The 11,121-nt window shown below is 51.9% G+C and overlaps 1 protein-coding gene across 1 annotated transcript; it reads right to left on the reverse strand.

Annotated features, from left to right (window-relative positions):
* Positions 1-323: 323 nt before the first annotated feature.
* Positions 324-4,837, reverse strand: LOC120382876 (zinc finger protein 436-like). The gene is made up of 4 exons (XM_039500321.1): positions 4,790-4,837; positions 4,052-4,165; positions 3,865-3,954; positions 324-3,737 (listed from the first exon to the last, which is right to left on the reverse strand). The coding sequence occupies exons 1-4, from the start codon at positions 4,821-4,823 to the stop codon at positions 2,197-2,199; spliced, it is 1,779 nt and encodes a 592-aa protein (XP_039356255.1). The 5' UTR covers positions 4,824-4,837; the 3' UTR covers positions 324-2,196.
* Positions 4,838-11,121: the final 6,284 nt, after the last annotated feature.

Below are 11,121 nucleotides of genomic sequence, written 5' to 3' on the forward strand. Positions count from 1 at the left end.
GTCAGGATGATGAAATCCCAACGGTGCCATGTGGGTCCCAGGAGACAGCGGGTGTGAGACACACCCCAGGGTACAATCTGGGCTGTTGAACTGCTTAATTCTCCATCCCAGGGCAAGTTTTATGCCAGGGTGAATAAAAATCAATGACTTTAAAAAGAAATCAAGAAAATCAGATTTCTGTTATTTAAATGTCTGTCTGGTGATGTTCTCCTCCTAATACAACATGGCATGAATGAAATAACCAAACAATGAAATAACCAGTTAAAATTAAATGAAATGAAATAACCAAACATTCATTGTCTGATATAGCTGTAAAACTCATCTGAAAAGTTTTCAGAATAAATCACTGTTTAAAAATGTATAGTGTGAACCTTCCAAAAATGAAACCTACATCTATCTCTGCCTTGTGAAGAATATGTCCTAAGGTTATAACAACCAACAAGAATAAATGTTTATGTAGAAAGCTATGATTAAATGGAGTCATCCTGACTAGTGATTTAAATCAAATCCACCCTGCTGCTTCTCTGTGCAAACAACAAACCCCTCCACACTCTGCTCACACAGCAACCAGCCTTCAAAGTCACTCCTGGTTGCACTGTACTGAGTGTGACTAGCCAGACACTCAGGAACTTACCAAACGACACAGCAACATCAGCCAGTTTTCTACTCCCAGCCTTGTGCCCCAGGAATGTGCATCTTGGACAGCTCAGTCTGGTCACTGGGATGGACAAACTCAGTCATTAGTGGGTCACCCCCACAGAGGGGCCGGATTAGGCCACAGCCTTGTTCTCTCCAGTCAAATCCCCCAAACACTTCAATGAAAACAAACAGGTCCAGACAAAACACTAAAACCACTTTAGTAACTGGAGCAAGGGGGTTTTCAGGGATTACGAGGGAGAAGGATGTCAAAGGTCAGAACCGGTTAAAACTATAAAATTATAAAATGCATTTTAAATCCTACATTTTACCAATTTAAGGAAAATGTGAAGCAAGGAGGTTTTTGCACCGCACCTGCTGTTGCAGGCAGTTCACAGTTCTGAGTACCCAGGCTGGATTTCCTTCCAGCCTTGGTCCGTCCTCTCCACTCCACGGCCCCTGCTGCCTTTCAAGTCATCTTCTTGCCTTCTGTAAAGAAGGGAGAGGAGAGGTGAAAATGGAGGCCACTCTCCCTTGTTGCTTTGTAACACTCTTCTCTTTGAGGGTCATCGCCAAGCCGGGGGGCAGGCGACAATCAGTATGTGGCCTAAGTGAGCGTCCAGCCATCCTTCCGGTGAATTGTAACTCTCTTGTTCCGGGCTACACAGCTGGTGAAGGAATGGCTGAGCAATTACTCGCCACTTAGCACCCAGCTGGTGTTCAGGTGCCACTGTCTATGAGGAGCTTCTCTGTGGGGGTTTTCCAGCTTTACAGCATGGACCAAACATACAGCAAACTCTCTGAGATCCATGGACAGTGTGCATAGACACAATTTAATGGGACAATAATATTCAGCAGGCGATGACTTTCCCTATGATACTTCACAGGACATATTTTGGAGAAGATTAATCATTTTGTAAACATGGTGCTGGCGATGTGCCCAGCTCTGATGTCCTCCAATAGCAGTACAGAAGTGAGGGTGGACACGTGAAAAGTGATATTCCTCAATATCACTGTTCACAGCAGACTTATCACCCCATTGACACCCCTACTTCTGTGCTGCTGCTCCACCTGGGTTTGAGAGCCTGAGCATTTATCCCCACCTCCCAAATGGGCCTGTTCCTTCTTCATGAGCCCCAGCCACCTGGGGACAACAGCCAGTGCTCTTTAAAAAACAAACAACCCACACTGATCACGCCTCCCTTGACACATTCCTGAGCCTCCATTGGGAGACTCCGCCCACAGTTTGAGAATTGCTAGTGTAGAGAGTCACCATGGGGATTGGTAGCCAAGATGGTAACACCTGCTCCTTTCCATCTCCGGGATCCCCACAGAAAATGTCCAAGCAGGAGAGCAGAACAGATCCAGTTAACACTACCATTGCAAAACACATTTCGGTGATTTCAGCTATAAACATTCTCTCCATCTTTCAGCCCCTATCCCTACTGTATCAATTACATGCAACTTGCTTAATCCTTTCTTGCCATGTGTCACAGTTGTTCAGATCCTGTGTGGATTCTTCCATGTTTAATGAGGTCAGACTTCCATATGAAACTTTTCTCACAGTCCAAGCACCTCTGGAGTCTCTCCTGTGTGGATTGCCTGATGTTGAATAAGGTGTGACCTTTGTATGTAACCTTTCCCACAGGCCAAGCACTTGTGGGGTCTCTCTCCTGTGTGGATTGCCTGATGATAAACGAGCTGTGACCTTCTTATGAAACTTTTCCCACAGTCCAAGCACTTGTGGGGTCTCTCTCCTGTGTGGATTCTCTGATGTTGGACAAGGTCTGACCTGCTTATGAAACTTTTCCCACACTCCAAGCACTTGTGCGGTCTCTCTCCGGTGTGGATTGACTGATGTTTAACAAGGGCTGACCTTTGTATGTAACCTTTCCCACAGTCCAAGCACTTGTGGGGTCTCTCTCCTGTGTGGACTGCCTGATGTTTAACAAGGTTTGACCTCTCTGTGAAACATTTCCCACAGTCCAAGCACTTGTGGGGTCTCTCTCCAGTGTGGATTCTCTGATGTTGAACAAGGTTTGACCTTCTTAGGAAACTTTTCCCACAGTCCAAGCACTTGTGGGGTCTCTCTCCTGTGTGGATTGCCTGATGTTTAACAAGCTCTGACCTTTGTACGTAACCTTTCCCACACTTCAAGCACTTGTGGGGTCTCTCTCCTGTGTGGATTGCCTGATGTTTAACAAGGGTTGACCTCTCTCTGAAACATTTCCCACAGTCAAAGCACTTGTGGGGTCTCTCTCCTGTGTGGACTGCCTGATGTTCAGCAAGGTGTGACCTTTGTATGTAACCTTTCCCACAGTACAAGCACTTGTGGGGTCTCTCTCCTGTGTGGATTGCCTGATGTTTAACAAGGGTTGACCTCTCTGTGAAACATTTCCCACAGTGCAAGCATTTGTGGGGTCTCTCTCCTGTGTGGACTACCTGATGTTCAACAAGTTTTGACTTTCTTTTGAAACTTTTCCCACAGGCCAAGCACTTGTGAGGTCTCTCTCCTGTGTGTAATGCCTGATGACGAACTAGGTGTGACCTCTGTACAAAACTTTTCCCACAGTCCAAGCACTTGTGGGGTCTCTCCCCTGTGTGGCTTAACTCATGTCTAACTATTTTTGTCTTTGAAATGAAACATTTCTCGCACTCATGGGATTGAGAGGGTTTTTCTCCACTGTGGCTTCTCCCGTGGTTATTAAGATCTGAGAGGTTATTGAAGCTTTCCCCATGGTCCAAGCAGCGAAGGGGTTTCTCTCCAGTATGGATTGTCTGATGTGTCATAAGCTGTGATCTCACAATGAATCCTTTCCCACACTGAAGGTAGTACCAGGGTGTCTCTTCCTTGGGATTTGTCTGCTGCGCTGTGGGATCCTCCTCTCCTCTCCCACCATAAATAGATTCATCCACTTTCTTCCCTGGGTGGTTTCCCAGCAGCCTCTCTGACCTGTGACAATTTCCCCAGGCCTCTTCGAGTTCGAAGCACTGGGAAAAATTCCCTTCACCTCTTCCCACAAAGGTCCCCTGCGGTTCCACTTCCCCAGGAACTTCCTCATGATGATTCCCCTCCTTATTCTCACTCCCTTGCTCAGCACCTGCAGGAGAGACACAATCCAGACAGGAGTCATTGTGCTGGGGAGAAAGAGGAATAGCACAAAGGGAAAACCCAACACAAAGACTGAGCAATTGGACTCCGCCTCCACATCCCACCCGAACACTCACAGGGCAGGAAAGCTGGGAAGCAAACTCCTGCAGGTAAGAGGCTGGTTGGAATGGCGTGAGCGATATCTGATGACTGCAGCCCTGTCCTGGCTGAAACGAAGAAGAACTGAGGGCGTCACTCACACCATATTTGGGGATTCTCAACTTTTTCCTTCATTCCCGAGATGGTTTCTGTGTCAGTCCTCACCTGTATGGGTGCATCTCGGAAGCCTTCTTTCCTTCCAGGGCCGGAGATCGGGCACCCATGGCTCTTCCCCTCGTTCTAGCCGGACAATCAGCTCAGGTTTCGGAAGGGGGAATCCTGCGCCAAGGGTGAAATCAGACCAGATCAGGGTGCATGGAGCATTGGTGGAGTATTTGTCAGAAAGGACATTCCGTGAGTGGAACCTGTCCCTGTGCTCTGCTGGAGGAACGTCGAATCCAAGAGGATGGGAAAATGGTCACTGAGCCCCCTTGTGAAGAGGAAGTTGTCTTGGGAGGTGAATTGAATTATTACTACACCCTCACTAGGTGTTCCCACGATCTCTGTGCTCTGGGGGCCTTGGTGACTCACACACAGCTCTGGACTTAAACCCCTGCCTCTTTCTAAACCTGCAGAGCCCAGAGCCCTCCCCAGGGCTGGAGCTAGTCCCAACGAGGGAGGTGAACAGGATTGTGTGTGCAGCTGAGAAACAACACAGACAGGACAATGCTGGATTTATGACCCTTTGAAAGCTGGGTGGGTGGGAATGGTTTACCTTGTCTATTGGGTATTGACACAGATGTCCCACTGGAGGGGGCACAGAGACGCAAGTCTCTCTCACATGGCAGCTGTGCATTATGGAACCCACTCACCTCTGATCTAACTGACCTGGGAAGAACATGACCAGATATAGACACACAGACCCCACGGCTTCTAGTATCTGAGGGGACGGGAATCCCTTACCCAGCGAGGTCACCGTCTCGTAGTTCTCCTGCATGACGTCCCTGTAGAGGGCTCTCTGAGCGGGGTCCAGCAGAGCCCCCTGTGCCTGGGTGAAATACACAGCCACCTCCTCGAATGTCACCGGCATCTGAAACACCAAAAGGCCCCTGTCATTAGCTGCTGCTCCAGCCACAATCCCACTAGTCACATGGGAGGAAGGATAAAGAAATGGAAGCTCTGGGAGGGTCAGAGTAGCAGAATCCCACCCCCACCGTGCTCAGGGCAGCCAGGATGCTTCAGGGGGTGGGAGAAGGTGACAGCTCCTTGTCCCACCAGCAGACGGAGCAGGGCAGTGTCTTCTCATTTCCCACCCACCTGCAAGACACAGGCTGATCCGGGAAGCAGAGCTCTGAGCCAAGGACAGGGACAGGAATCCCAACAGCTTCCCTGCGTATTTCACAGCAGCGTCAGGCTAGTGGGGTCTTACTCCAGCACTGGGAGACCGGAAAATTTTCCCAGCCCAGTGGAAGGGGGTTGTATCCTCTTTGAGAAATGGGGGAATATCCCATCTCCCCTCCTCCATCACCAATGGGCCCACTCAGAAAACCAGCAGGTTTATCACTCCCTGTCTCCTCCCTGCCCCTGCCCAGGAGCTCCCTGAAAATCCCCGACCCCAGCTGGCTCCATCACAGACATTTCCCTTCCCTGCGTCCTGGAAGACGGGCCCATCTGGACCGAACCATGGACGTGATTCCTCAGCCTATTGGGGTGATGGGGGAGGTACCAGAAGGGGCTTCAGTCCGTGTCACCCCCCGATTCCACCAGACTCTTCAGACCCTCCCAGTAACGGCATCTCTGAGGCAAATGCTAGAAAAAGAGCAGAACTAAAGGGGCCACTTTGGGGGATTTCCCCGCACTGCCCTGTAAACTCCTCTCCCCGAGGAACAGCCAGAGCCCTCTGGTGGCATCACCTGAAGAACGAGCTGCCCTGGACTCCTGCAGCAGCCCCCAGGGACAGGCAGGCAGAGGCTGAGCCCAGTGGCCCATCCACACTCCCTGCCTGCCCAAAGCAGCAGTGACTCCGGTGGGGCTGAGATGTGAATCCTGCCCAGAAATCAGACCAGGGCCCCGAGCAGACCCCAAAACTCATGAGACACAGACCCCGCCAGCACGGGGGTGTCTGACAATAACACACACTGGGAGCAGGGTGGGGGGGCTGTCCCCCTTCCGCCTCCCCACACACCCCTTCCCTCGCAGTGCCCCCCCCACATCTTCCCCCATTCCAGCCTCGCTCCCCTCAGCCCCACAATCCCCCCGATCCCCCGCATCGCCCCATCTTCCCTTCAGTGCGCCCCGCCCCCATCCCAGCCTGTCCCCCGCAGCCCCGCACCCGCCTCCTGCCCCCACCCCGCTCCCCTGCCTGCCCTCACCCCCTGCACCTCTTTAGCCTCCGCCCCCTGCAGCCCGGGGGTCCCGGGGGGGCGGGTCTCTCTCACCTTCCCTCCGAGCGGGGCCCCCCGGGGCAGGGGCCGGGCTGGGGGCTCTGCCCTGGGAGAGGCTCCTGGGGGGGAGCAGCGGGAAGGGCCCTGCTGGAGATTCCCCTCTCCCGGCTGCAGCCAGGGCTCCGGGCTCCCAGCACCAGCCGCCCCCCGGGGCTCGGGGATCTCGCCAGGAGCCTGGGAGCCAGAGTCACCGCAGCGGCTGCGAGTCACTTCCTGCGGCCGGGCCGGAGCCCAGCGCTCGCTGCCCGGAGCCGCCTCGCGGCAGCTCCTGGGTCCTAGCGCTTAACCCTGCTAATGCAGCATCTCTGGGCGCATGTTACCAGCACTGGGTGACCAGACAGCAAGTGTGAAAAATCAGGAGGGGATGGGGGGGTAACAGGCACCTATAGAAGACAAAGCCCCAAACAGCGGGACTGTCCCTATTCAATTGGGACATCTGGTCACCCTACCAGCACTGGTGCAAAAGTTGGAGCTGGCTGGGCTGGCTGAGCCAGACTTGTGGGAAAGAGAAGCAAAAGCAGAAAGAGAGGAAGTAAGGGGGAGGATGGGGGAAGGAAAATGATGCATGAGGGGAAGGGTGACAGCAGAAACCCACCCTCATATCCACCAGAGTGCAGGGCCGGCCTCAGGACCTTTTCCCTTGGCCACGTGGGCTCCCCATCCTACACCCCCTTTGCCCCTAACCCTTGTCCCCTTCTGCACCCTAACTCCTACACTGAGCCCCTAACCCCTACATTTTTTCACCTTCACCCCAACCTCTCCACAGTGCCAACTTCACCGTAAGCCCTTCACTTCCCTGCCACCTGCGCCTCCTTTATTACCTTTATTACTGCCCGTGTGCCTGTCACACCGCTGTCCTGCCCAGGTCCCCCCAGCCACTTATGCCCAGCAACTCCCATGCCCAGTGCCCTCCCACCCACAGAGTCCCCACATTGCCCAGCACCCCCTCACAGCCCCCCACCCCGCAACTGTCCAGCCTGCCATATTCCCGAGGGCTTTCAGCACCAAAAAATTAAAAATTCTGTATATAATATTTTAAAATTTTGTCCATTTTATTTGTCAATACCAGGGCCGTCCCTAGCTATTCTGGGTCCCTACACAACCCCCCTGTGGGGGGGGGGAGGGCAGACCTCTATGGTGGGGGAAGCCCCAGGCCTCCACAGGGGCGTTGACTTGGGAGACAGGGAGGAACCACCCCCCAGCACTCACCGGGGGCACGGCTGGAGCCAGGTCTCTGTACTTCTTGCCACTGGTGAGTGTAGGCCAGGCCCTGCTGCAGAGTCCTCAGGGGCGGGGCTGGGGTGGAGCAGGGGCAGGAAGAGGCAGGGTGGGGCAAAGCCAGGGCAGGAGCTTTTGGGAAGGGGTGAAGTGAGGGCAGGGCTGGGGCAGAGCAGGGGCAGGGGTCCTGGGGAAGAGGCAGAGCAGGAGCTGGAGCAGCATGCTGTGTTCACACTGCTACTTGCTGCGGCAAAACATTTGTCTTTCAGATGGGGGAGCTTTTTAAAGTACCCGGGAAAGACAAGAACTTTGTCGACAACTTGGCAGTGTAGACAAGCCCATACCTGGTTGCCACACACGGCTCTGTGGGGCTGTACTAGGTAACTCGGCACACGCTTTCAACAGTGCCGGCCAAGCCTCATTTGAAGAGTGACTCTTGGTTAGGCTGATTTAAGGCAGTTTTTAAAGGTCTTTCCCATAGGTGAGGAAGCATGTGCTGCATTCTTGAAAGGCCCTTTAAAGTCCCACTTGACTAGGGTGACCAGATGAGAGACATGAAATATCAGGATGCGGGCGGGGTGGGGGGGTGCGGGCAGAGCAAAAACAAAACTAAAAAGCAAGAGCTGGCGGCGGAGGAAAAAACAAAAACAAAAGCAAAATGGCCGCCGGAGCATAGCACCCACCGGCAGCTCCACCCCCCACCCCCCTGCACCAGCTCCCCTCCACTGCGCCTCCACCTCCCCTAGGCTGGCTGCCACATCCTGCTTCTCCCCCTTCCCTCTAGTGCTTGCGCCGCCATACAGCTGATTAGCGCAAGCCTGGGAGGGAGGAGTGAAGAGGAGGAGGAATGCAGTGTCCTTGGGGAAGAGGCGGGGCCAGGGCGGGAATTTGGGGATGGATGCAATGGGGGAGGGAGGGGGCGGGGCTGGGGTGGGGCAAGGGCAGGAATTTGGGGTGGGATCCAATGGGGGAGGGAGGGGTAGTGTTGGGGCGCGGCCGGGGCAGGAGGGCACGAGGGCAAAATATCGGGACAGTTCGTGTCCTGACCAATGATCAGTTGGGATGCAGGACAAACAAGTAAATATCAGGATAGTCTGATAAATTCGGGATGTCTAGTCACCCTACACTCAACTCTACACAGTTTAGAACTCTCCCTTGTTCAAACTGCTCCCAGCTGGAGAGACAGAGCTGCAGATACTTGGACCCTGAAGAAAAAAAATGTCCCTTTCCCCTAAATAAAAGTGTTCAGCTACTCCAGCCTTCTTGAGAGTGAATCCACCTTCTTCCCCAGCTAAGAGGTTGCTCCTTCCCTTACATTCTGCAGCCCTGATTGCTGCTTTTCTGCTTCAGGTAGCAGGCATTCACTGAGGCCAGGGCTTTATAAAGCCACACACAAGTGACCAGGGAGCTTTGCGACCAGGGGCTGCTAACAGGGAGTTTTGCAAGGGAGTTTTGGAAGGGGAGTGGGAAGGGAGCAGGGGTCCCTTGTCAGCCTCTCTCTTCCCCTGTAGTCCCCTTAAAACCTTTAATCCAAACCACTTTCCAAAACCTCTCTCTTTAAACCACCCTTCCATTAACTAGGAGACAATGCAGGCAGAAGCCCAGCAGCAGAGTGGGGGCTATCCAGTTGATTGCGCTGAGTGTTGCATGTATGATTACCTGCCCTGTGGGCGAGTGGTGTAAGTGTGCAGTCTGTGCAAGGAGCTCCTGGCCCTCAGAGACCATGTATGGACTTTGGAGGCCAGGGTGGCGGAACTGGAGGAACTAAGAGAGGCAGAGAGGTATGTTGAGGAGGCTTTCTGGGACACTGTAGAATTGGCCCACCTCTGCTCAGACAGCCCCTGTGCTGTTGAGGAGGAAAAAGGCCCAGGGAAGCAGAGCAGTCAATGGGAGCAGAGGGAAACCTTCCCATAGTTGGGACCCTCCTTCCAGATGGTGCTGGGGTTGCCTCTCGCACTGAGGTTACCTCTCCGGGAGAGGAAACTCCAGTTTCTAGGAAAAGGCAGGTGTTAGTAATGGGAGATTCGATTATTAGAAATGTAGATAGCTGGGTTTGGGATGACCGGGAGAACCGCATGGTGACTTGCCTGCCTGGTGTGAAGGTTGCAGATCTCTCGAGGCATCTAGATAGACTTATGTGTAGTGCTGGGGAGGAGCCGGTGGTCGTGGTACATGTAGGTACCAATGACATAGGGAAGGGTAGGAGAGATGTCCTGGAAGCCAAATTTAGGCTGCTAGGGAAGAGACTGAAATCCAGGACCTCTATGGTGGCATTCTCAGAAATGCTCCCAGTTCCACGCGCAGAGAAAGGTAGGCAGGCAGAGCTTCAGAGTCTCAATGCATGGATGAGACGATGGTGTAGAGAGGAGGGGTTCATGTTCATTAGGAACTGGGGAAACTTCTGGTATGGGGGGAGCCTATACAGGAGAGATGGGCTCCACCTAAACCAAGGTGGAACCAGACTGCTGGCACTAAACATTAAAAAGGTTGTAGAGCAGTTTTTAAACTAGGAGATGGGGGAAAGTCGACTGCTGCAGAGGAGCGTGTGGATCAGACACAGACTTCTCTTAGGGGAGAGTCTGATGACAGGGAATCTCCAGGTTATAGTCAGGAGCAGAGGACAGAAGAGGATAATGTAAGGGCTGGATCAGATGATAAACAGTCACATAAAAAAGAATCTGGCACATCAGAAAAGGGCAGACAAATAAACAGGGACAAGTTTTTAAAGTGCTTGGACACAAAAGCTAGAAGTCTAAATAATAAGATGGGTGAACTGCAGTGCCTTGTGATAAAGGAGGATATTGATATAATAGGCATCACAGAAACCTGGTGGACTGAGAGCAATCAATGGGACACAATCATTCCAGGGTACAAAATATATCGGAAGGACAGAACAGGTCGTACAGGGGGAGGAGTGGCACTATATGTGAAAGAAAATGTAGATTCAAATGAAGTAAAAATCTTAAGTGAATCCACAGGTTCCATAGAATCTCTATGGATAGAAATTTCATGCTCTAATAAAAATATAACATTAGGGATCTATTATCGACCACCTGACCAGGACAGTAATAGTGATGATGAAATGCTAAGGGAAATTAGAGAGGCTATCAAAATTAAGAACCCAATAATAGTGGGGGATTTCAATTATTCTCATATTGACTGGGAACATTTCACTTCAGGACGAAATGCAGAGATAAAATTTCTCGATACTTTAAATGACTGCTTCATGGAGCAGCTGGTACGGGAACCCACAAGGGGAGAGGCAACTCTAGATTTAATGCTAAGTGGAGCGCAGGAGCTGGTCCAAGAGGTAACTATAGCAGGACCGCTTGGAAATAGTGACCATAATACAATAGCATTCAGCATCCCTGTGGTGGGAAGAACACCTCAACAGCCCAACACTGTGGCATTTAATTTCAAAAGGGGGAACTATGCAAAAATGAGGGGGTTAGTTAAACAAAAGTTAAAAGGTACAGTGACTAAAGTGAAATCCCTGCAAATTGCGTGGGTCCTTTTTAAAGACACCATAATAGAGGCCCAACTTCAATGTATAGCCCAAATTAAGAAACACAGTAAAAGAACTAAAAAAAAGCCATCATGGCTTAAGAACCATGTAAAAGAAGCAGTGAGAGG

The sequence above is a fragment of the Mauremys reevesii genome, linkage group 15 (assembly GCF_016161935.1).
Source record: "Mauremys reevesii isolate NIE-2019 linkage group 15, ASM1616193v1, whole genome shotgun sequence".
NCBI lineage: Eukaryota > Metazoa > Chordata > Testudines > Geoemydidae > Mauremys > Mauremys reevesii.